The sequence below is a fragment of the Corythoichthys intestinalis genome, chromosome 1, assembly GCF_030265065.1.
Source record: "Corythoichthys intestinalis isolate RoL2023-P3 chromosome 1, ASM3026506v1, whole genome shotgun sequence".
NCBI lineage: Eukaryota > Metazoa > Chordata > Actinopteri > Syngnathiformes > Syngnathidae > Corythoichthys > Corythoichthys intestinalis.
This window is the reverse complement of record NC_080395.1, coordinates 51,771,678-51,799,630: the sequence shown is the minus strand read 5'-3', so window position 1 is coordinate 51,799,630 and position 27,953 is coordinate 51,771,678. Positions and strand designations below refer to the sequence as shown.

General features: G+C 39.8%; 1 protein-coding gene across 5 annotated transcripts in view; it reads right to left on the bottom strand.

The window, feature by feature from the left end:
• Nucleotides 1-27,953, bottom strand: part of LOC130912697 (protein diaphanous homolog 3-like) — a 225,874-nt gene that overhangs the window by 105,101 nt on the left and 92,820 nt on the right. For all 5 annotated transcript variants that reach the window (XM_057830758.1, XM_057830761.1, XM_057830759.1 and 2 more), the window contains one exon: nt 19,763-19,898. In XM_057830758.1, coding sequence (XP_057686741.1) covers nt 19,763-19,898 — 136 coding nt within the window. The remainder of the gene's footprint in view (nt 1-19,762; nt 19,899-27,953) is intronic.

Below are 27,953 nucleotides of genomic sequence, written 5' to 3'. Positions count from 1 at the left end.
CGTCAATGGTATCACCCTCCATAAGCGGCAATGCAATCGGGGACATTTGGGGGACACGTCCTAATGATATCTAGTCATTTTCTGTTGATTTGGGAAAAAAAAAAAAATCCCATTGAAAATGAATGGGAAAATTTTTGGACGTCCATGGACGTCAATGGTATCAACTTACATAAGCGTCAATGGAATCCAAGTACATTGGCATCAATAGAATGAACAAACATGAAGAAATGCCATTGGAAATTAATGGGAAGTTTGGACGTCCCTGGACGTCAATGGCATCACCCTCCATAAGCAGCAATGCAATCGGGGACATTTGGGGGACACGTCCTAATGATATCTAGTCATTTTCTGTTGATTTGGGAAAAAAAAAAAATTTCCCATTGAAAATGAATGGGAAAAATTTTGGACGTCCATGGACGTCAATGGTATCAACTTACATAACCGTCAATGGAATCCAAGTACATTGGCATCAAAAGAATGAACAAACATGAAGAAATGCCATTGGAAATGAATGGGAAGTTTGGACGTCCCTGGACGTCAATGGCATCACCCTCCATAAGCGGCAATGCAATCGGGGACATTTGGGGGACAGGTCCTATTGATATCTAGTCATTTTCTGTTGATTTGGGGAAAAAAAAAAATTTCCCATTGAAAATGAATGGGTAAAATTTTGGACGTCCATGGACGTCAATGGCAGCACCCCCCATAAGCGTCAATGGAATTGGGGACGTTTGGGATATACGTCCTATTGATATCTGGTCATTTTCTGTTGATTTGGAGAAATGTAGTTTTTTCCCCATTGAAAATGAATGGGAAAAATTTTGGACGTCCATGTAAGTCAATGGCGGCACCCTTCATAAGCGTCAATGGAATTGGGGAAGTTTGGGGGACACGTCCTATTGATATCTGGTCATTTTCTGTTGATTTGGGGTAATTTTGTTTTTTCCCCATTGAAAATGAATGGGAAAATTTTTGGACGTCCATGGCAGTCAATGGCATCGACATCTATATAGTCAGTTGAATCCAAGTACATTGGCATCAGTAGATTCGACATGCATGGCCGTCAATGGCATCAATGCAATGTAAATTCCATTGGAAATCCCATTGGAAGTGAATGGGACTTTTCCCATTCGAAATGAATGGGATAGTTTTTGGCAAATTTCCGAGGAAGCGTAATTTTTTTCCAAATTCTGTATACAACTTTTATGCCCCTCACCGTCCCGGAATTTTTGATGCCCAAATTATGTGATTTGGTCAAAAATTGTAGGACTAGATACATTTTGAAACTTTTTTTTTTTTCACGGAAAATTGCCGTTTACGGACGAACGGAAAAATTTTCGGGGCCATTTGTAAAGTTTCCTGTGTCACGCGAAAATTCCGGTCGTGCCGATACTTGAACGGTGCCGATCGGTCTAACGGTTCGGGCTGTGAAGCGCGCGTTTTTTTTCCATTCAAAATGAATAGGAAAGTTTTTGGCAAATTTCCGGGGAACCGTAAATTTTTGCCAAATTCTGTATACAACTTTTATGCCCCTCACCGTCCCGGAATTTTTGATGCCCAAATTATGTGATTTGGTCAAAAATTGTAGGACTAGATACATTTTGAAACTTTTTTTATTTTTCGGAAAATTGCCGTTTACGGGCGAACGGAAAATTTTTCGTGGCGGTTTGAAAAATTCCCATCGTCACGCGAAAATTCCGGTCGTGCCGATACTTGAACTGTGCCGATCGGTGCTACGGTTTGGGCTGTGCGTTGGCTCAAAAAAACGCGGAGAATAAGATGAATAAATAATAAGTACAACTAGAAACTGCAATTTCGGGAGAAATTACACACCTTGGTCTTTCCTCTGTGGAGATACAGATCTTAGCCCCACTCAGGTCTATCAATAGAATGGACCATAATGCCAGTCAATGGCACTAAACAATGTAAAAGCCATTAGAAAAAGATTGGGAGAATTGGACGTCCATGTCCGTCAATGGCAGCACCCTCCATAAGCGTCAATGCAATCGGGGACATTTGGGGGACACGTCCTAATGATATGTAGTCATTTTCTGTTGATTGGGGGGAATTCCCATTGAAAATGAATGGGAAAAATTTTGGACGTCCATGGACGTCAATGGTATCAACTTACATAAGCGTCAATGGAATCCAAGTACATTGGCATCAATAGAATGAACAAACATGAAGAAATGCCAATGGAAATGAATGGGAAGTTTGGACGTCCATGAACGTCAATGGCATCACCCTCCATAAGCGTAAATGGAATTGGGGAAGTTTGGGGGACACGTCCTAATGATATCTAGTCATTTTCTCTTGATTTGGGGGAGAAAAAAAAAATCCCATTGAAAATGAATGGGAAAAATTTTGGACTTCCAGGGACGTCAATGGCAGCACCCCCCATAAGTGTCAAGGGAGTTGGGGACGTTTGGGGTATACGTCCTATTGATATCTGGTCATTTTCTGTTGATTTGGGGAAATTTAGTTTTTTCCCCATTGAAAATGAATGGGAAAAATTTTGGACGTCCATGGACGTCAATGGCAGCACCCCCTATAAGCGTCAATGGAGTTGGGGACGTTTGGGGGACACGCCCTATTGATATCTGGTCATTTTCTGTTGATTTGGGGAAATGTAGTTTTTTCCCCATTGAAAATGAATGGGAAAAATTTTGGACGTCCATGGCCGTCAATGGCATCGACATCCATATAGTCAATAGAATCCAAGTACATTGGCATCAGTAGATTCGACATGCATGGCCGTCAATGGCATCAATGCAATGTAAATTCCATAGAAATCCCATTGAAATGAATGGGAAATTTTCCCATTAGAAATGAATGGGATAGTTTTTGGCAAATTACCGGGGAACCGTAAATTTTTACCAAATTCTGTATACAACTTTTATGCCCCTCACCGTCCCGGAATTTTTGATACCCAAATTATGTGATTTGGTCAAAAATTGTAGGACTAGATACATTTTGAAAAAAAAAAAAAAATCTGGAAAATTGCCGTTTGCGGGAAAACGGAAAATTTTTCGGGGCCCTTTTTAAAAAAGCCATCGTCGCGCAAAAATTCCGGACGTTTCGATATCCGAACGGTGCCGATCGGTGCAGCGGTTCGGGCTGTGCGGCGCGCCGAAAAAACGCGGAGAATAAGATGAATAATAATAATAACTAGAAACTGCAATTTCGGGAGAAATTACACACCTTGGTCTTTCCTCTGTGGAGATACAGATCTTAGCCCCACTCAGGTCTATCAATAGAATGGATCATAATGCCAGTCATTGGCAAAAAACAAAGTAAAAGCCGTTAGAAATGAATGGGAGAATTGGACGTCCATGGACGTCAATGGCGGCACCTTTCATAATTGTTAATGGAATCGGGGAAGTTTGGGGGACACGTCCTAATGACATCTAGTCATTTTCTGTTTATTTGGGGAAAAAAAAAAAATCCCATTGAAAATGAATGGGAAAAATTTTGGACGTCCATGGACGTCAATGGTATCAACTTACATAAGCGTCAATGGAATCCAAGTACATTGGCATCAATAGAATGAACAAACATGAAGAAATGCCTTTGGAAATGAATGGGAAGTTTGGACGTCCATGGACGTCAATGGCATCACCCCCCATAAGCGGCAATGCAATCGGGGACATTTGGGGGACATGTCCTAATGATATCTAGTCATTTTCTGTTGATTTGGGGAAAAAAAAAAATTTCCCATTGAAAATGAATGGGTAAAATTTTGGACGTCCATGGACGTCAATGGCAGCACCCCCCATAAGCGTCAATGGAATTGGGGACGTTTGGGATATACGTCCTATTGATATCTGGTCATTTTCTGTTGATTTGGAGAAATTTAGTTTTTTCCCCATTGAAAATGAATGGGAAAAATTTTGGACGTCCATGTAAGTCAATGGCGGCACCCTTCATAAGCGTCAATGGAATTGGGGAAGTTTGGGGGACACGTCCTATTGATATCTGGTCATTTTCTGTTGATTTGGGGTAATTTTGTTTTTTCCCCATTGAAAATGAATGGGAAAAATTTTGGACGTCCATGGCAGTCAATGGCATCGACATCTATATAGTCAATTGAATCCAAGTACATTGGCATCAGTAGATTCGACATGCATGGCCGTCAATGGCATCAATGCAATGTAAATTCCGTTGGAAATCCCATTGGAAGTGAATGGGAACTTTTCCCATTCGAAATGAATGGGATAGTTTTTGGCAAATTTCCGAGGAAGCGTAATTTTTTTCCAAATTCTGTATACAACTTTTATGCCCCTCACCGTCCCGGAATTTTTGATGCCCAAATTATTTGATTTGGTCAAAAATTGTAGGACTAGATACATTTTGAAACTTTTTTTTTTTTCACGGAAAATTGCCGTTTACGGACGAACGGAAAAATTTTCGGGGCCATTTGTAAAGTTTCCTGTGTCACGCGAAAATTCCGGTCGTGCCGATACTTGAACGGTGCCGATCGGTCTAACGGTTCGGGCTGTGAAGCGCGCGTTTTTTTTCCATTCAAAATGAATAGGAAAGTTTTTGGCAAATTTCCGGGGAACCATAAATTTTTGCCAAATTCTGTATACAACTTTTATGCCCCTCACCGTCCCGGAATTTTTGATGCCCAAATTATGTGATTTGGTCAAAAATTGTAGGACTAGATACATTTTGAAACTTTTTTTATTTTTCGGAAAATTGCCGTTTACGGGCGAACGGAAAATTTTTCGTGGCGGTTTGAAAAATTCCCATCGTCACACGAAAAATCCGGTCGTGCCGATACTTGAACGGTGCCGATCGGTGCTACGGTTTGGGCTGTGCGTTGGCTCAAAAAAACGCGGAGAATAAGATGAATAATAATAATAATAACTAGAAACTGCAATTTCGGGAGAAATTACACACCTTGGTCTTTCCTCTGTGGAGGTACAAATCTTAGCCCCACTCAGGTCTATCAATAGAATGGACCATAATGCCAGTCATTGGCACTAAACAAAGTTAAAGCCATTAGAAAAGATTGGGAGAATTGGACGTCCATGGCCGTCAATGGCATCACCCTCCATAAGCGGCAATCCAATCAGGGACATTTGGGGGACACGTCCTAATGATATTTAGTCATTTTCTGTTGATTTGGGAAAAAAAAAAAAAAATCCCATTGAAAATGAATGGGAAAAATTTTGGACGTCCATGGACGTCAATGGTATCAACTTACATAAGCGTCAATGGAATCCAAGTACATTGGCATCAATAGAATGAACAAACATGAAGAAATGCCATTGGAATTAATGGGAAGTTTGGACGTCCATGAACGTCAATGGCATCACCCTCCATAAGCGGCAATGCAATCGGGGACATTTGGGGGACACGTCCTAATGATATCTAGTCATTTTCAGTTGATTTGGGGAAAAAAAAAAAATTCCCATTGAATATGAATGGGAAAAATTTTGGACGTCCATGGACGTCAATGGTATCAACTGACATAAGCGTCAATGGAATCCAAGTACATTGGCATCAATAAAATGAACAAACATGAAGAAATGCCATTGGAAATGAATGGGAAGTTTGGACGTCCATGAACGTCAATGGCATCACCCTCCATAAGCGGCAATGCAATCGGGGACATTTGGGGGACACGTCCTAATGATATCTAGTCATTTTCTGTTGATTTGGGAAAAAAAAAAAAAATCCCATTGAAAATGAATGGGAAAAATTTTTGACGTCCATGGACGTCAATGGTATCAACTTACATAAGCGTCAATGGAATCCAAGTACATTGGCATCAATAGAATGAACAAACATGAAGAAATGCCTTTGGAAATGAATGGGAAGTTTGGACGTCCATGGACGTCAATGGCATCACCCCCCATAAGCGGCAATGCAATCGGGGACATTTGGGGGACACGTCCTAATGATATCTAGTCATTTTCTGTTGATTTGGGGAAAAAAAAAATTTCCCATTGAAAATGAATGGGAAAAATTTTGGACGTCCATGGACGTCAATGGTATCAACTTACATAAGCGTCAATGGAATCCAAGTACATTGGCATCAATAGAATGAACAAACATGAAGAAATGCCATTGGAAATTAATGGGAAGTTTGGACGTCCGTGGACGTCAATGGCATCACCCTCCATAAGCAGCAATGCAATCGGGCACATTTTGGGGGAAACGTCCTATTGATATCTAGTCATTTTCTGTTGATTTGGGGGAAAAAAAAAATTTCCCATTGAAAATTAATGGGAAAAATTTTGGACGTCCATGGACGTCAATGGTGTCAACTTACTTAAGCGTCAATGGAATCCAAGTACATTGGCATCAAAAGAATGAACAAACATGAAGAAATGCCATTGGAAATGAATGGGAAGTTTGGACGTCCCTGGACGTCAATGGCATCACCCTCCATAAGCAGCAATGCAATCGGGGACATTTGGGGGACACGTCCTATTGATATCTAGTCATTTTCTGTTGATATGGGGAAAAAAAAAATTTCCCATTGAAAATGAATGGGAAAAATTTTGGACGTCCATGGACGTCAATGGCAGCACCCTCCATAAGCGTCAATGGAGTTGGGGACGTTTGGGATATACGTCCTATTGATATCTGGTCATTTTCTGTTGATTTGGAGAAATTTAGTTTTTTCCCCATTGAAAATGAATGGGAAAATTTTTGGACGTCCATGGAAGTCAATGGTGGCACCCTTCATAAGCGTCAATGGAATTGGGGAAGTTTGGGGGACACGTCCTATTGATATCTGGTCATTTTCTGTTGATTTGGGGAAATTTTGTTTTTTCCCCATTGAAAATGAATGGGAAAAATTTTGGACGTCCATGGCCGTCAATGGCATCGACATCCATATAGTCAATTGAATCCAAGTACATTGGCATCAGTAGATTCGACATGCATGGCCGTCAATGGCATCAATGCAATGTAAATTCCATTGGAAATCCCATTGGAAGTGAATGGGAACTTTTCCCATTCGAAATGAATGGGATAGTTTTTGGCAAATTTCCGAGGAAGCGTAATTTTTTTCCAAATTCTGTATACAACTTTTATGCCCCTCACCGTCCCGGAATTTTTGATGGCCAAATTATGTGATTTGGTCAAAAATTGTAGGACTAGATACATTTTGAAAGTTTTTTTTTTTTCACGGAAAATTGCCGTTTACGGACGAACGGAAAAATTTTCGGGGCCATTTGTAAAGTTTCCTGTGTCACGCTAAAATTCCGGTCGTGCCGATACTTGAACGGTGCCGATCGGTCTAACGGTTCGGGCTGTGAAGCGCGCGTTTTTTTTCCATTCAAAATGAATAGGAAAGTTTTTGGCAAATTTCCGGGGAACCGTAAATTTTTGCCAAATTCTGTATACAACTTTTATGCCCCTCACCGTCCCGGAATTTTTGATGCCCAAATTATGTGATTTGGTCAAAAATTGTAGGACTAGTTACATTTTGAAACTTTTTTTGTTTTTCGGAAAATTGCCGTTTACGGGCGAACGGAAAATTTTTCGTGGCGGCTTGAAAAATTCCCATCGTCACGCGAAAATTCCGGTCGTGCCGATACTTGAACTGTGCCGATCGGTGCTACGGTTTGGGCTGTGCGTTGGCTCAAAAAAACGCGGAGAATAAGATGAATAAATAATAAGTACAACAATAACAATACCTTGTTCTTTCTTTCAGAAAGACCAAGGTAATAAAGTTGCACAACAACATAACCTTGTTCTTTCCTTCAGAAAGACCAAGGTAATAAAGTTGCACAATAACAATACCTTGTTCTTTCTTTCAGAAAGACCAAGGTAATAAAGTTGCACAATAACAATACCTTGTTCTTTCTTTCAGAAAGACCAAGGTAACTAGAAACTGCAATTTCGGGAGAAATTACACCTTGGTCTTTCCTCTGTGGAGATACAAATCTTAGCCCCACTCAGGTCTATCAATAGAATGGACCATAATGCCAGTCAATGGCACTAAACAAAGTAAAAGCCATTAGAAAAGATTGGGAGAATTGGACGTCCATGGCCGTCAATGGCATCACCCTCCATAAGCGGCAATCCAATCAGGGACATTTGGGGGACACGTCCTAATGATATCTAGTCATTTTCTGTTGATTTGGGGAAAAAAAAAATTTCCCATTGAAAATGAATGGGAAAATTTTTGGACGTCCATGGACGTCAATGGCAGCACCCCCCCATAAGCGTCAATGGAGTTGGGGACGTTTGGGGTATACGTCCTATTAATATCTGGTCATTTTCTGTTGATTTGGGGAAATTTAGTTTTTTCCCCATTGAAAATGAATGGGAAAAATTTTGGACGTCCATGGCCGTCAATGGCATCGACATCCATATAGTCAATTGAATCCAAGTACATTGGCATCAATAGATTCGACATGCATGGCAGTCAATGGCATCAATGTAATGAAAATTCCATTGGAATCCCATTGAAATGAATGGGAAATTTTCCCATTAGAAATGAATGGGATAGTTTTTGGCAAATATCCGGAGAACCGTAAATTTTTTCCAAATTCTGTATACAATCTTTATGCCCCCCACCGTCCCGGAATTTTTGATGTCCAAATTATGTGATTTGGTCAAAAATTGTAGGACAAGTAGCGTTTTGAAAATTTTTTTAAAAATCGGAAAATCGCCGTTTACGGGTGAACGGAAAAATTTTCGGGGTCATGTGAAAAATTCCCATCGTCGCGCGAAAATTCCGGTCGTGTCGATACTTGAACGGTGTCGATCGGTGGTACGGTTCGGGCTGCGCGGCGCGCCGAAAAAACGCGGAGAAACCATTGCATAATAATAATAATAACTAGAAACTGCAATTTCGGGAGAAATTACACACCTTGGTCTTTCCTCTGTGGAGATACAGATCTTAGCCCCACTCAGGTCTATCAATAGAATGGATCATAATGCCAGTCATTGGCAAAAAACAAAGTAAAAGCCGTTAGAAATGAATGGGAGAATTGGACGTCCATGGACGTCAATGGCGGCACCTTTCATAATTGTTAATGGAATCGGGGAAGGTTGGGGGACACATCCTAATGATATCTAGTCATTTTCTGTTGATTTGGGAAAAAAAAAAAATATCCCATTGAAAATGAATGGGAAAAATTTTGGACGTCCATGGACGTCAATGGTATCAACTTACATAAGCGTCAATGGAATCCAAGTACATTGGCATCAATAGAATGAAAAAACATGAAGAAATGCCATTGGAAATTAATGGGAAGTTTGGACGTCCGTGGACGTCAATGGCATCACCCTCCATAAGCAGCAATGCAATCGGGGACATTTGGGGGACACGTCCTAATGATATCTACTCATTTTCTGTTGATTTGGGGAAAAAAAATAAATTTCCATTGAAAATGAATGGGAAAAATTTTGGACGTCCATGGACGTCAATGGTATCAACTGACATAAGCGTCAATGGAATCCAAGTACATTGGCATCAATAAAATGAACAAACATGAAGAAATGCCATTGGAAATGAATGGGAAGTTTGGACGTCCATGAACGTCAATGGCATCACCCTCCATAAGCGGCAATGCAATCGGGGACATTTGGGGGACACATCCTAATGATATCTAGTCATTTTCTGTTGATTTGGGAAAAAAAAAAAAATCCCATTGAAAATGAATGGGAAAAATTTTGGACGTCCATGGACGTCAATGGTATCAACTTACATAAGCGTCAATGGAATCCAAGTACATTGGCATCAATAGAATGAACAAACATGAAGAAATGCCTTTGGAAATGAATGGGAAGTTTGGACGTCCATGGACGTCAATGGCATCACCCCCCATAAGCAGCAATGCAATCGGGCACATTTGGGGGAAACGTCCTATTGATATCTAGTCATTTTCTGTTGATTTGGGGAAAAAAAAAAAATTCCAATTGAAAATGAATGGGAAAAATTTTGGACGTCCATGGACGTCAATGGCATCAACTTACATAAGCGTCAATGGAATCCAAGTACATTGACATCAATAGAATGAACAAACATGAAGAAATGCCATTGGAAATGAATGGGAAGTTTGAACGTCCCAGGACGTCAATGGCATCACCCTCCATAAGCAGCAATGCAATTGGGGACATTTGGGGGACACGTCCTATTGATATCTAGTCATTTTCTGTTGATTTGGGGGGGAAAAAAAATTTCCCATTGAAAATGAATGGGTAAAATTTTGGACGTCCATGGAAGTCAATGGCAGCACCCCCCATAAGCGTCAATGGAGTTGGGGACGTTTGGGGTATACGTCCTATTGATATCTGGTCATTTTCTGTTGATTTGGAGAAATGTAGTTTTTTCCCCATTGAAAATGAATGGGAAAAATTTTGGACGTCCATGTAAGTCAATGGCAGCACCCCCTATAAGCGTCAATGGAGTTGGGGACGTTTGGGGGACACGTCCTATTGATATCTGGTCATTTTCTGTTGATTTGGGGAAATGTAGTTTTTTCCCCATTGAAAATGAATGGGAAAAATTTTGGACGTCCATGGCCGTCAATGGCATCGACATCCATATAGTCAATTGAATCCAAGAACATTGGCATCAATAGATTCGACATGCATGGCCGTCAATGGCAATGCAATGTAAAGTCCATTGGAAATCCTATTGAAAGTGAATGGGAACTTTTCCCATTAGAAATGAATGGGATAGTTTTTGGCAAATATCCGGGGAACCGTAAATTTTTTCCAAATTCTGTATACAACTTTTATGCCCCTCACCGTCCCGGAATTTTTGATGCCCAAATTATGTGATTTGGTCAAAAATTGTAGGACTAGATACATTTTGAAACTTTTTTTTTTTTCACGGAAAATTTCCGTTTACGGACGAACGAAAAAATTTTCGGGGCCATTTGTAAAGTTTCCTGTGTCACGCGAAAATTCCGGTCGTGCCGATACTTGAACGGTGCCGATCGGTCTAACGGTTCGGGCTGTGAAGCGCGCGTTTTTTTTCCATTCAAAATGAATAGGAAAGTTTTTGGCAAATTTCCGGGGAACCGTAAATTTTTGCCAAATTCTGTATACAACTTTTATGCCCCTCACCGTCCCGGAATTTTTGATGCCCAAATTATGTGATTTGGTCAAAAATTGTAGGACTAGATACATTTTGAAACTTTTTTTTTTTTTCGGAAAATTGCCGTTTACGGGCGAACGGAAAATTTTTCGGGGCCGTTTGAAAAATTCCCATCGTTGCGCGAAAATTCCGGTCGTGCCGATACTTGAACGGTACCGATCGGAGGTACGGTTCGGGCTGTGCGGCGCGCCGAAAAAAACGTCAACAATTATTGACCTATAATAATAATAAAAAAAAGTACAATAAAGTTGTACAACAACATAACCTTGTTCTTTCCTTCAGAAAGACCAAGGTAACTAGAAACTGCAATTTCGGGAGAAATTACACACCTTGGTCTTTCCTCTGTGGAGATACAGATCTTAGCCCCACTCAGGTCTATCAATAGAATGGACAATAATGCCAGTCAATGGCACTAAACAAAGTAAAAGCCATTAGAAAAGATTGGGAGAATTGGACGTCCATGGCCGTCAATGGCATCACCCTCCATAAGCGGCAATCCAATCAGGGACATTTGGGGGACACGTCCTATTGATATCTAGTCATTTTCTGTTGATTTGGGGAAAAAAAAAAATTCCCATTGAAAATGAATGGGAAAAATTTTGGACGTCCATGGACGTCAATGGTATCAATTTACATAAGCGTCAATGGAATCCAAGTACATTGGCATCAATAGAATGAACAAACATGAAGAAATGCCATTGGAAATTAATGGGAAGTTTGGACGTCCGTGGCCGTCAATGGCATCACCCTCCATAAGAGGCAATGCAATCGGGGACATTTGGGGGACACGTCCTATTGATATCTAGTCATTTTCTGTTGATTTGGGAAAAAAAAATAAAATCCCATTGAAAATGAATGGGAAAAATTTTGGACGTCCATGGACGTCAATGGTATCAACTTACATAAGCGTCAATGGAATCCAAGTACATTGGCATCAATAGAATGAACAAACATGAAGAAATGCCATTGGGATTTAATGGGAAGTTTGGACGTCCATGAACGTCAATGGCATCACCCTCCATAAGCGGCAATGCAATCAGGGACATTTGGGGGACACGTCCTAATGATATCTAGTCATTTTCTGTTGATTTGGGGAAAAAAAAAAATTTCCCATTGAAAATGAATGGGAAAAATTTTGGACGTCCATGGACGTCAATGGTATCAACTTACATAAGCGTCAATGGAATCCAAGTACATTGGCATCAATAGAATGAACAAACATGAAGAAATGCCATTGGAAATGAATGGGAAGTTTGGACGTCCGTGGACGTCAATGGCCTCACCCTCCATAAGCAGCAATGCAATAGGGTACATTTGGGGGAAACGTCCTATTGATATCTAGTCATTTTCTGTTGATTTGGGGAAAAAAAAAAAATTCCCATTGAAAATGAATGGGAAAAATTTTGGACGTCCATGGACGTCAATGGTATCAACTTACATAAGCGTCAATGGAATCCAAGTACATTGGCATCAAAAGAATGAACAAACATGAAGAAATGCCATTGGAAATGAATGGGAAGTTTGGACGTCCCTGGACGTCAATGGCATCACCCTCCATAAGCAGCAATGCAATCGGGGACATTTGGGGGACAGGTCCTATTGATATCTAGTCATTTTCTGTTGATTTGGGGAAAAAAAAAAATTTCCCATTGAAAATGAATGGGTAAAATTTTGGACGTCCATGGACGTCAATGGCAGCACCCCCCATAAGCGTCAATGGAATTGGGGACGTTTGGGATATACGTCCTATTGATATCTGGTCATTTTCTGTTGATTTGGAGAAATTTAGTTTTTTCCCCATTGAAAATGAATGGGAAAAATTTTGGACGTCCATGTAAGTCAATGGCGGCACCCTTCATAAGCGTCAATGGAATTGGGGAAGTTTGGGGGACACGTCCTATTGATATCTGGTCATTTTCTGTTGATTTGGGGTAATTTTGTTTTTTCCCCATTGAAAATGAATGGGAAAAATTTTGGACGTCCATGGCAGTCAATGGCATCGACATCCATATAATCAATTGAATCCAAGTACATTGGCATCAGTAGATTCGACATGCATGGCCGTCAATGGCATCAATGCAATGTAAATTCCATTGGAAATCCCATTGGAAGTGAATGGGACTTTTCCCATTCGAAATGAATGGGATAGTTTTTGGCAAATTTCCGAGGAAGCGTAATTTTTTTCCAAATTCTGTATACAACTTTTATGCCCCTCGCCGTCCCGGAATTTTTGATGGCCAAATTATGTGATTTGGTCAAAAATTGTAGGACTAGATACATTTTGAAACTTTTTTTTTTTTCACGGAAAATTGCCATTTACGGACGAACGGAAAAATTTTCGGGGCCATTTGTAAAGTTTCCTGTGTCACGCGAAAATTCCGGTCGTGCCGATACTTGAACGGTGCCGATCGGTCTAACGGTTCGGGCTGTGAAGCGCGCGTTTTTTTTCCATTCAAAATGAATAGGAAAGTTTTTGGCAAATTTCCGGGGAACCGTAAATTTTTGCCAAATTCTGTATACAACTTTTATGCCCCTCACCGTCCCGGAATTTTTGATGCCCAAATTATGTGATTTGGTCAAAAATTGTAGGACTAGATACATTTTGAAACTTTTTTTAATTTTCGGAAAATTGCCGTTTACGGGCGAACGGAAAATTTTTCGTGGCGGTTTGAAAAATTCCCATCGTCACGCGAAAAATCCGGTCGTGCCGACACTTCAACGGTGCCGATCGGTGCTACGGTTTGGGCTGTGCGTTGGCTCAAAAAAACGCGGAGAATTATTGAATAACTAGAAACTGCAATTTCGGGAGAAATTACACACCTTGGTCTTTCCTCTGTGGAGATACAGATCTTAGCCCCACTCAGGTCTATCAATAGAATGGATCATAATGCCAGTCATTGGCAAAAAACAAAGTAAAAGCCGTTAGAAATGAATGGGAGAATTGGACGTCCATGGACGTCAATGGCGGCACCTTTCATAATTGTTAATGGAATCGGGGAAGTTTGGGGGACACGTCCTAATGATATCTAGTCATTTTCTGTTGATTTGGGAAAAAAAAAAAATTTCCCATTGAAAATGAATGGGAAAAATTTTGGACGTCCATGGACGTCAATGGTATCAACTTACATAAGCGTCAATGGAATCCAAGTACATTGGCATCAATAAAATGAACAAACATGAAGAAATGCCTTTGGAAATGAATGGGAAGTTTGGACGTCCATGAACGTCAATGGCATCACCCCCCATAAGCGGCAATGCAATCGGGGACATTTGGGGGACACGTCCTAATGATATCTAGTCATTTTCTGTTGATTTGGGGAAGAAAAAAAAAATTCGCATTGAAAATGAATGGGAAAAATTTTGGACGTCCATGGACGTCAATGGTATCAACTTACATAAGCGTCAATGGAATCCAAGTACATTGGCATCAATAGAATGAACAAACATGAAGAAATGCCATTGGAAATGAATGGGAAGTTTGGACGTCCCTGGACGTCAATGGCATCACCCTCCATAAGCAGCAATGCAATCGGGGACATTTGGGGGACAGGTCCTATTGATATCGAGTCATTTTCTGTTGATTTGGGGAAAAAAAAAAAAATTCCCATTGAAAATGAATGGGTAAAATTTTGGACGTCCATGGACGTCAATGGCAGCACCCCCCATAAGCGTCAATGGAATTGGGGACGTTTGGGATATACGTCCTATTGATATCTGGTCATTTTCTGTTGATTTGGAGAAATTTAGTTTTTTCCCCATTGAAAATGAATGGGAAAATTTTTGGACGTCCATGTAAGTCAATGGCGGCATCCTTCATAAGCGTCAATGGAATTGGGGAAGTTTGGGGGACACGTCCTATTGATATCTGGTCATTTTCTGTTGATTTGGGGTAATTTAGTTTTTTCCCCATTGAAAATGAATGGGAAAAATTTTGGACGTCCATGGCAGTCAATGGCATCGGCATCCATATAGTCAATTGAATCCAAGTACATTGGCATCAGTAGATTTGACATGCATGGCCGTCAATGGCATCAATGCAATGTAAATTCCATTGGAAATCCCATTGGAAGTGAATGGGACTTTTCCCATTCGAAATGAATGGGATAGTTTTTGGCAAATTTCCGAGGAACCGTAATTTTTTTCCAAATTCTGTATACAACTTTTATGCCCCTCACCGTCCCGGAATTTTTGATGCCCAAATTGTGTGATTTGGTCAAAAATTGTAGGACTAGATACATTTTGAAACATTTTTTTTTTTTCCGGAAAATTGCCGTTTACGGGCGAAGGGAAAATTTTTCGGGTCCGTTTGAAAAATTCCCATCGTTGCGCGAAAATTCCGGTCGTGCCGATATTTGAACGGTGCCGATCGGTCAAACGGTTCGGGCTGTGCAGCGTGCGTTTTTTTTTCATTCAAAATGAATAGGAAAGTTTTTGGCAAATTTCCGGGGAACCGTAAATTTTTGCCAAATTCTGTATACAACTTTTATGCCCCTCATCGTCCCGGAATTTTTGATACCCAAATTATGTGATTTGGTCAAAAATTGTAGGACTAGATACATTTTTTAACTTTTTTTTTTTTTCGGAAAATTGCCGTTTACGGGCGAACGGAAAATTTTTCGGGGGATTTTGAAAAAGTCCCTGCGTCGCGCGAAAAATCCGGTCGTGCCGATACTTCAACGGTGCCGATCGGTGGTATGGTTCGGGCTGCGCGGCGCGCCGAAAAAACGCGGAGAATAAGATGAAGATATAATAAATAACTAGAAACTGCAATTTCGGGAGAAATTACACCTTGGTCTTTCCTCTGTGGAGATACAAATCTTAGCCCCACTCAGGTCTATCAATAGAATGGACCATAATGCCAGTCAATGGCACTAAACAAAGTAAAAGCCATTAGAAAAGATTGGGAGAATTGGACGTCCATGGCCGTCAATGGCGGCACCCTTCATAAGCGTCAATGGAATTGGAGAAGTTTGGGGGACACGTCCTATTGATATCTGGTCATTTTTTGTTGATTTGGGGAAAAAAAAAAATTCCCATTGAAAATGAATGGGAAAAATTTTGGACGTCCATGGACGTCAATGGTATCAACTTACATAAGCGTCAATGGAATCCAAGTACATTGGCATCAATAGAATGAACAAACATGAAGAAATGCCATTGGAAATGAATGGGAAGTTTGGACGTCCATGGACGTCAATGGCATCACCCTCCATAAGCGCCAATCCAATCGGGGACATTTGGGGGACACGTCCTATTGATATCTGGTCATTTTTTGTTGATTTGGGGAAAAAAAAAAAATTCCCATTGAAAATGAATGGGAAAAATTTTGGACGTCCATGGACGTCAATGGTATCAACTTACATAAGCGTCAATGGAATCCAAGTACATTGGCATCAATAGAATGAACAAACATGAAGAAATGCCATTGGAAATGAATGGGAAGTTTGGACGTCCATGAACGTCAATGGCATCACCCTCCATAAGCAGCAATGCAATCGGGGACATTTGGGGGACACGTCCTAATGATGTCTAGTCATTTTCTGTTGATTTGGGGAAAAAAAAAAATTTCCCATTGAAAATGAATGGGAAAAATTTTGGACGTCCATGGACGTCAATGGTATCAACTTACATAAGCGTCAATGGAATCCAAGTACATTGGCATCAATAGAATGAACAAACATGAAGAAATGCCATTGGGATTTAATGGGAAGTTTGGACGTCCATGAACGTCAATGGCATCACCCTCCATAAGCGGCAATGCAATCGGGGACATTTGGGGGACACGTCCTAATGATATCTAGTCATTTTCTGTTGATTTGGGGAAAAAAAAAAAAATTCCCATTGAAAATGAATGGGAAAATTTTTGGACGTCCATGGACGTCAATGGCAGCACCCCCCATAAGCGTCAATGGAGTTGGGGACGTTTGGGGTATACGTCCTATTAATATCTGGTCATTTTCTGTTGATTTGGGGAAATTTAGTTTTTTCCCCATTGAAAATGAATGGGAAAATTTTTGGACGTCCATGGACGTCAATGGCAGCACCCCCTATAAGCGTCAATGGAGTTCGGAACGTTTGGGGGAGACGTACTATTGATAACTGGTCATTTTCTGATGATTTGGGGAAATTTAGTTTTTTCCCCATTGAAAATGAATGGGAAAAATTTTGGACGTCCATGGACGTCAATGGCAGCACCCCCCATAAGCGTCAATGGAGTTGGGGACGTTTGGGGTATACGTCCTATTAATATCTGGTCATTTTCTGTTGATTTGGGGAAATTTAGTTTTTTCCCCATTGAAAATGAATGGGAAAAATTTTGGACGTCCATGGCCGTCAATGGCATCGACATCCATATAGTCAAATGAATCCAAGTACATTGGCATCAATAGATTCGACATGCATGGCCGTCAATGGCATCAATGCAATGTAAAGTCCATTGGAAATACTATTGAAAGTGAATGGGAACTTTTCCCATTGGAAATGAATGGGATAGTTTTTGGCAAATATCCGGAGAACCGTAAATTTTTTCCAAATTCTGTATACAATCTTTATGCCCCCCACCGTCCCGGAATTTTTGATGTCCAAATTATGTGATTTGGTCAAAAATTGTAGGACAAGTAGCGTTTTGAAAAAGTTGTAAAAAATCGGAAAATCGCCGTTTACGGGCGAACGAAAAATTTTTCGGGGTCGTTTGAAAAATTCCCATCGTCGCGCGAAAATTCCGGTCGTGTCGATACTTGAACGGTGCCGATCGGTGGTACGGTTCGGGCTGCGCGGCGCGCCGAAAAAACGCGGAGAAACCATTGCATAATAATAATAATAAAGTTGTAGAATAACATAACCTTGTTCTTTCTTTCAGAAAGACCAAGGTAATAATAAGGCGAATAAAGTTGCAGAATAACAATACCTTGTTCTTTCCATAGGAAAGACCAAGGTAATAATAATAAAGTTGTACAATAACATTACCTTGTTCTTTCCCTTGGAAAGACCAAGGTAATAAAAAATAATAAAGTTGCACAATAACAATACCTTGTTCTTTCTTTCAGAAAGACCAAGGTAATAAAAAATAATAAAGTTGCACAATAACAATACCTTGTTCTTTCTTTCAGAAAGACCAAGGTAATTATCCTTTATGTGCACACTTTGCATGATCTCCCCTGTGTTTGTGGGTTTTTGTTCAAGGCTCCTTCCAATTAGACATTACAGATAAAGATTACCGGTTTCAAGGTATACCGTGGTATGAAAATGTCACGGTTTCAAAACCGCAAAAAATTTCCGTCATACCGTCCCTACAGTATTAGCTATTTTTTATGTCCCAAAAATGCAGAGAGAAATCCCTGGCTTGCAACTGCAAGGCTCAACCCTCCCCCTCACTGCTCAGTGTCAGTGAGTCAGCTGTGCTACACGATGGCTGGAGGAGGTGAAACTTCTGAACTTTTTCCCTCATCGAAGAAAACGAAATCGCTGATAGGGGAATACTTCGGCTACAGAAATGTTACAGACAGTCGCCGCTTAGAGGAGGACAGGTGGCTGTTGAGGAAGCAAGACTTCCAATACGATTTCACATTTATACAAAATTAGAGAATAGTAAACACTATCATGAACATTTCCCACCAGCTATGAGTTAACTTCAGCGTGTTTAGTGTGTCTAGCGGTAGTGAAACATGCGGTGTTTTTTTCCTCTCTGGCAACTGTGTGCTGAAAAAGAGCATGTGTGTATAATGTATACATGGAACGAGTCATATACATGTGCTTTTTCTGGAAAATAATTCAATTATTTTTGTTCTGATCTTAATAATGTTGAGCTGTGGCTGTGGGTTCACGCTCACCTAAAGGACTGCTTTTGTTTTAATTTTCTTGAGAATATTTCAGTTATTTTTTGTTATTTATTTTAACTTAACATCATACTTATGTTCCAATTTGCATGCATTTTTTAACCAAAATATCTCAAAGTAACATATTTTAGAGCTGTAATTGCAATACCGTGAAAACCTGATATTTTTGCTTAAGGTTATCATACCGTCAGAATCTCATAACAGCAGATGCCTACTTCCAATATTCAGAAAACATGTATTTTAGGTTAATTTAAGACTAAATTGTCCATGGGGTGAATTTCATTGAATAGTTGTCTAATGTTTGTATGTGCACTTTGATCTACTATCATCTCAATCAAGTCAAGAACAGTTGCTGTACGCTCTAGTTCACTTACGACCCTAAAAAGAACACCAGTAAGGGTTAGAAAATGGATAAATGAATGTAGTTATGTCACCATAACAATTTTTGATATCATCCTCCGCTTTATTCTGTAAAATGTCGGTGCTAATGGTAATGCTTTGCACACGCTGCATCTCACAACGCAAATAGGAGCAAGCCACAGAGCTATTTAAGATAGATGAATATGCTCATGTACAGACTAAAGCAAGCCAAGGTTCATTGCTTTGATATCACATACAAACGTGTAAGTTTTAATTTGACTTGGCCCACACTACAGTTTACTGTGTTTACATGTCTACAACTGAACAATACTTAAACAGGAAGACGGGCTAGAGTTTTTAATTCACCATCAGCACCTTGAGTGATGAAAACTTAAAGTTGTGATTTGATCCTAGAATGGTTAGCTTTAAGGAATTAATAGAGGAAAAACAACAACATGTATGAGTTGACAGGCAAAGATTGAATGGTGTCTACCTGCATTAAGTTCAAGCAGCCCGCTCTTTTTCTGTTGTCTCTCCTGCTTTTCACGCTCAGCCTTTTCTTTTGCTGCCTGTGCTCTCCTCTGTTTCTCTTCACACTCTTTGCGCTTCATGTTGTCTTTGAGTGCTTGCTGTAAAATGAGAGGGAAAAACATTTAACTAATGTTAGAGGAAACATTTGGTCGAGTAATCATGCAGCAAAGGGTGAGTTCCAGTTTTGGGTGTGAGTTGTAATTTGTTAGGTCATTTGGTGTCCATTTTCCATTCCAAAAATTTACAACGTGGACTTGACATTTAGCTTTTTGTTGATATTGTCATACTTTCATCTTATTTACTCGGTCCATTCTCCAATGATTTTGTTAGTTATTATGTAAAGGTTATGATTACACATAAACATGTGTTTACTCAACGGAAAAGGCTATTTTCGTGCCTTACTGGCTGGAACAATACTTGCACACATGGAGTCCAGTTGGTTTTCTTAAAAAAAAACATACAAATGAAATAAAATAAGTGTTTTTGTGTGACTACTACAAATAGTGGTGTCCCTTGGGGGCCTTTGTAGGCCTTTTTTTGGGCCGAAATACTATTACAAGCGCTACTCGTCTTTTGCATTAGATGAAACTTCATTAATTTACTGTACTTCCAACAGTCAATTATCTCATTTCAAAGCATCACTGTGTCTTGGCTACACAGCTTTTACTCGATGTCTTGGTCCATTCTGAGCTCAGTTTCCATGCTTTGCTATGTACTGTACCTGTCAATATAATCTGCCCAAAGCCTTCAGAATCCTGAGTGGTGGCTCCTCCAACATACAGTACATATTGAAATAATTAAAAGTTTGCCTCCAGGTACCTTTTAGATTAGCTCCGGCCTGAGCCTTAGTTGCCCATGTCATCCTCTAGGACAGGACAGAATATAAGGAAGGAACAAACTAGAATCCGGGAGAAACTCTCCAGACACCCTAACACTGTTTTCTTTTCAGCTCTGTGCATCAACTGTAGTGCTATTAAACATCACAAAACTGGGTTAAACTGTTTTCTGATTGATTCTTGGCAGCAAAGCTAGCATCAAGAGAAATATCCAGCGGCATCTCAAGGACTCATTTGAATATTTTCTGTTTTCATCAATCCAATTTTAGATTTGTGATGTGGTTCTTTGGTAAAGGCCCACGTCAAAATTACTTTGTCCGCTTCTGGTGGCTCCTTGAGTAACATTTGGTAGACGCTGCAGTATTTAATTAATTTATTTCTATGCTTTAAATCGTTTGTTGTACAGATTATTTACTACTTTATTATCATATGTTGTATACAAATAGAAAACTGAATAAGTGGCAGAGTTGACATAGTTTTGTTTGAGATTCTCTGAAATTGTAAGTGGAAAAACTCACCCAAAAAAGATCGGCCAATATAAAGCCAGACAATACAACCCCCCCCCCCCCCCCCCCCAACTACCACCACCACCACCACCCCCAGACTGGAAATGACCTAAATCGACAGGAAGTGATCCATAAACACCCAAAGAGCAAAAGGAAGCAACCTTGTGGGAGTTTACAGACAATCTTAAAAGCACTCTCCGGGAATTGCATCTAATACTTGGTGACTTTTGTCAATACATAATTAAGAATTTAATGAAATGTGGCATATTATTATCACAATATAAAATGGCCCATGGCATGTAACATGTTTTCCTATATCGCCTAGAACCATCTGCATAGATTTAAGACACCCTGTGTCAGATGAAGCAAAGTGGCCTCAGAACCATACATGTTTTAAAGTGATAAAAACTACATTTTTGTAACCAATACGGCTTTAAAATAGGGGTGCCAATCTTTTGACCGTATTTAAAAAAAAAAAAAAAAAAAAAAAAAAAAAAAAAAAAACAACAGCGAGAACAAAAAACTCAATTTTGTCTACCTGCATTTTAAGAATCCAGAGACCTCATGGGAGAATGTCCTGTGGTTTAGCAAATTCAAGTCTCACTTTTTATCATAATTAACCCATACGTATAAAAGTGTTAATAAGCTGCTCACAGTGATCACACAAATGTACACTGTCCCAACATTCAAACATGGAGAACTTCATTTATGGTGTGGTGCATCAGCATCTGGTACAGTTTCTCTTGAATTTGTACAGGGTGCGATGATAATGTCAAGATTGTAATGTAAAGACTATCTAGGTATTCTAGAGAGAAATGTGCTACAAAGCATTTGAAAGCTCCTTGTTAATTGAAGGTCATGGGTTTTGCAACAGGGCAATGAGAAGTCAACGCACAGCTAAAAACTACAAAGAATGGCTAAGAGCAAAACAGTGGCCTATTTTGAAGTGGCCTTCTATGAGTCCTAAATCCAATTGAGCATTTGGAAGGTGCAGCAGCTTGCTGTCTGGAGTATGCACCCTTTAAACCTGGGCCAACTGATGAAATTTGCTTATGAATAGTCACCTAAATTACCTTCTACTGTAGTATGTGCACTTTGTAAAACTAGTCAAGAACTTTTAAAAACTTTTTTTTTTTTTTAATTATTTCACTCATATTTTCAATTATTTGTTGTCTCTCAAAACGTTTCTCCTAAAACATCTATCTATTACTGATTGATGTAAATGAGATACAGTGATCCCTCACTACTTCGCGGCTCAACTTTCACGCCCTCAGTGCATCACGGATTTTTTAATCTTGGTATAAACATCTTGTTAAAGGAATCTTGTAATAAGAATAAGAGTTCTAAAACATTTATGTACACTTTATTTGCATCTAAGTATGTATGTAAACTTACACAAACATGCCCCCACACACGTATCATATGAATAAGATAATGAAAACACTGTACTTTTTATACACTATTTTATGTATCTTATATTGTTCATGTTTTATTTACATGTTTGAAATTATTCTTTAACCCTTTAACACCGAACGTGTCGGCAGCGACGCGTTTACGCATATCGCCTTTGAAGCTTCGTCACGCTGTAATTACATCACCCACGTGCCGCTGGTTTGTCTCATTTGAAAGTGCGGAAGTTGATGTCCACCCCATTTTTTTATTTGAAGTCAATTGACCACGAAAAACGGGAGATAATGTCATTTGAGTTTTATTCCACTCATAAATATGCATTAAAACCCTGGACCATGCATCTATCTCCATATTTCCATCATTTCTTGTCCTTTTTCAAAACAGAAAGCAGCACAAAAGACTACATATCCCAAGAGCCGTTCTGATGTCAAGAAGGACGAACCGAATGTGATCATTTTTTATAAATTTCCGAACGAGGCGCCAACTAATGAGTCGGCGTCTCGCCGAATAGAAGTGACGGCAGCGCGCAAACGGCGAAAGAGTAGGCTGTGTGACGTTGTGTGTGTGAGACGCAGCTCCGTGACCTGTTCAAGCTTTATTGAGTGTGCAGGAAAAAAAATTTAAAAAAAAACTTTATTGGGTCGCATGCCTGAAAATGTTTAATTTAACTGAACTACTTGTCAATATTTTTTAAAATACTATTTTTCCAATGTTATATATTTTTTTTCTTTACTATAATCTTTTAAATTTTTATGTACGTAGATGTGTGTTCGAGAAGCTCGATTGCATGTAGGTATATACTTTTGATAAGGTGATGGGTACAACACCTAACTTCACAAAGAGATATCCTCCAAACCCTTTTTGTGTTAGATGATATATATAATTTTTTTTTTCTCACTATTTTGCACTGTATATAACCTGTTTTGACCATAGTATGTGTAAAGGCCAAAAACGCCTATGACCATACCTGCTGTTTGTGTTGAATTGTCAAACATAAAACTATTCAATCTTATTTTTTTCTATTGAATGTTCATCCTAACAAGTTGAATAAATATGCTCAAGCTTCAAAACGGTTGGTCGAACATGTTTGGTTGTCAGTGGGACGTCAACATTACAAATTTTGAAAAAAGAATTGGAGATTCTTGGGGATCTTATTGGGTCCAAAATGTGGATTAAAATTGGTCAGTGAAGAAAACAACAGTTTGGACATAAAGTTCAAGGTGTCCTGAAAAAAGGGACCCAACTTGGCCATTGTAAACAATTTTTTCTTTGAAACATAAAGGCAACATCAAATGCATGCAAATTCGGCCAAAATAGGCTTAGGTGTTATAGGGTTAACATTGTAATGATAAAATATGCATTTATAGTGTTTTATATACACCTATTGATATACTGTATATTTGTACACAAAAACATGTATATTAAAAAGGTGGCAGGGGTGACACTACTTCGGTTCTGGTCCCCATTAACAGCAAGACAGTGGGGCAAATAAGTATTTAGTCAACCACCAATTGTGCAAGTTCTCCTACTTGAAAAGATTAGAGAGGCCTGTAATTCTAAACATGGGTAAATCTCAACCATGAGAGACAGAATAGGGAAAAAAATAATAAAATAAAAACAACATTGTTTGATTTTTAAAGAATGTATTTCCAAATTATAGTGGAAAATAAGTATTTGGTCACCTACAAACAAGCAATATATCTGGCTATCAAAGAGGTCTAACTTCTTCTAACGAGGTCTAGCGAGGCTCCACTCGTTATCAGTATTAATGGCACCTGTTTTAACTCATTATCGGTATAAAAGACACCTGTCCACAACCTCAGTCAGTCACACTCCAAACTCTACTATAGTCAAGACCAAAGAGCTGTTGAAGGACACCAGAGACAAAATTGTATATCTGCACCAGGCTGGGAAGACTGAATCTGCAATAGGTAAAACGCTTGGTGTAAAGAAATCAACTGTGGGAGCAATTATTAGAAAAAGGAAGACATACAAGACCACTGATAATCTCCCTCGATCTGGGGCTCCATGCAAGATCTCACCCCCTGGCGTCAAAATGATAACAAGAACGGTGAGCAAAAATCCCAATACCACACAGGGGGACCTAGTGAATGACCTACAGAATGCTGGGACCACAGTAACAAAGGCTACTATCAGTAACACAATACGCCGCCAGGGACTCAAATCCTGCACTGCCAGACGTGTCCCCCTGCTGAAGAAAGTACACATCCAGGCCCGTCTGCGGTTCGCTAGAGAGCATTTGGATGATCCAGAAGAGGACTGGGAGAATGCGTTATGGTCAGATGGAACCAAAATATAACTTTTTGATAGAAACACAGGTCCTTGTGTTTGGAGGAGAAAGAATACTGAATTTCATCCGAAGAACACTACCCACTGTGAAGCATGGGGGTGCAATTATCATGCTTTGGGGCTGTTTTTCTGCAACCGGACCAGGACGACTGATCTGTGTAAAGGAAAGTATGAATGGGGCCGTGTATTGAGAGATTTTGAGTGAAAATCTCCCTCCATCAGCAAGGGCATTGTCTTTCAGCATGATAATGGTCTCAAACACACAGCCAGGGCAACAAAGGAGTGGCTTCGTAAGAAGCATTTCAAGGTCCTGGAGTTGCCTAGCCAGTCTCCAGATCTCAACCCCATAGAAAATCTGTGGAGGGAGTTGAAAGTCCGTGTTGCCCAACGACAGCCCCAAAACATCACTGCTGTAGAGGAGATCTGCATGGAGGAATGGGCCAAAATACCAGCAACAGTGTGTGAAAAGCTTGTGAGGAGAGACAGAAAACGTTTGGCCTCTGTTATTGCCAACAAAGGGTACATAACAAAGGATTGAGATGAACTTTTGGTATTGACCAAATACTTATTTTCCACCATGATTTGCAAATAAATTCTTTAAAAATCAAACAATGTGATTTTCTTTTTCCACATTCTGTCTCTCATGGTTGAGGTTTACCCATGTTGACAATTACAAGCCTCTCTAATATTTTTAAGTGGGAGAACTTGCACAATTAGTGGTTGACTAAATACTTATTTGCCCCACTGTAAGTGAGGGATCACTGTATTGCACTTTGCAAATGGAATGGTGGCATTATGCACCAAATTCTGAAACCCCAAATGCGATACTTTCCCCCCTAACTTTTAGGCAATGGCGTACCACACGCAGGCTATTTTTAGACAGTGACGTCGCATCGTAAAGCGGAAGTAAAGCCGAAGTGGGACATTATAGACCCGCCCTTGCATTGACCCAACGTAAAAAGTGCTACTTTTCGCCGGTAATCTTTCAAAAACGAACATGCCGATCACGCATTGCTTTTTTGGAACTTGTAGAAATGACTCTAGACATTACGACCATGAAGGATGTTTTCTTCATACGTTCCCGGAAACCAAAAACTCGGGAGGAAAAAATATGAAAACCGAATCAACTTGCGCGGACTTTAACACCAGCTCGGCGAATCCATTCACGTTTCATATGCAGTAAACATTATGTTGGGTTGGCATGGTCTTTCAGAGGACAAAGAGGTAAGCCATTTTTATATTTTTACTATATATTTTTTGCGTAACGTTGTGCCGTACTGCTTCTGTCTGACAATGAATGACCTGAAAAAAATTACAATGGTATCTGACTGCCACTGTTACCGTTTCTGTTATATATATATATATATAAAACAACTTTAGTAAGGGGGAAGTGTAAATAAATTATAGGATTAAGATGTGTTATCAATGAAAAAATTAAAAGTGTTCGTTGGCTGTCACTGAGTAGCATTTGCGATCGCTACACAAAGCTAACTAAATTACCCCCAAGAACGGTAAGAGACGTAGGACAACCAGAGGATATATAAGAAAGACAGGGCTGGTGGTAAAGGATAGCTTGTTGAAACCGGAGAATGTCATTGTCAGTCGCGTCGATAAAAAAAAAGCTAAAGCTATACTTAGGTCGGCTCGTTTTTTTTTCCGTCTTTTCGCCTTCGACATTAAAGCCATCTGTTTAACTGAACATTTTTATGTTCTTCCACATCTATGCCAGTCAATTTGGCACCAGGCACATCATTTTCGGAGAGAATTGGTAGGTTTAGCGCTGTAAACATCTCCTTCGTACACGATTTCCATTCATTTCCTATTAGGGACAAACGGTGGCTTGTCCTAGCTTAGCAACAGTAGCTAATGCCATGAATATTAATGAGCGGAAGTGACGTGTTGCTTGCGGTACGCCATTGAGAACACTGATCAAATAATATACAGTAGAAAAGAGACATCAAGAACACACACATACTGTATATGACAGTATTCAAAGAACATCAAATTCAATTCAATTCAATTTATTCACAAACACATTCATATTTACAAAGTGTATGTACAAAGTGTATATCATTGTGCTGAGCCAAGATTATGTGTGAATCAGGTCTCCTTAAGAAGCTACTAAAAGCTTATCGTCAGGAGCCTGCGTACATCAAGACAATCATGAGAAAAATTATCAGATGAGCAGACGAGTTGTAGTATTTTACAGTGTCCTCTGTGTTTGTAAAATGAACCTACAGGGGGTCTGATTTAGTTTGCAAGTTCCTCACCTATGGAATTCACTTGTGCAACAACCGATTAACGGTCTAATAAAATATTGAATTCCTGAGAACCTTTTATCTTCAGTCAAACCAAAGTTCCTGATGGTCCTCATAGCTCATACAGGGTTTTCTACAGCAGGGGAGGGCTAACTGGTCCTCAAGGGCCGTAGTGGATCATGGTTTTTGTTCCAACTGATCCAGCACAGACAGTTTAACCAATGAGGTTTCTGCTGAAACAAGAAGCACCTGACTGCGATCAACTGATTCTGCTTGCCAGACACCAGAATGATGAAAAGGTTTCTTCTTGATGGGTTGGAACAGAAACCAGCACTCACTGTGGCCCTTTATGGAATGCCCATGACCAACCGCATATAGTTTCACACCCAGACACACAACCCCCCCCCCCCCCCCCCCCCCCCCCCCCCCACACACACACACAGTTAGTACATTTGTCCGATAATTACTTTTTACATTATAAAAGATATCCCGATATTGTCCAACTTAAAAAATCCAATACATATCTATGCGGTCATGGACTTAGCATATTATGGCTGATTATATTGTGGTGCCCCACTGGATACTTTAATAATGATAAATGGAACAACATCCAGGTTTTCCAATAAGTATTCTGCTTAAAATAAGACAACAATCTCAACTGAAGTTATGGGGAAAAAGGGCCTGTATTGTACCACTACATTTTTTTTGTTGAAATCAGAACAGTGAAAACATCAGGTTTTAGGTCACGTGCAAGTGCCAATAAGGCACTGCCATATGATATATGGCTCACACAGTGGCTCAATAACAATTAAGGCACAGTAAATGAGGTAAAG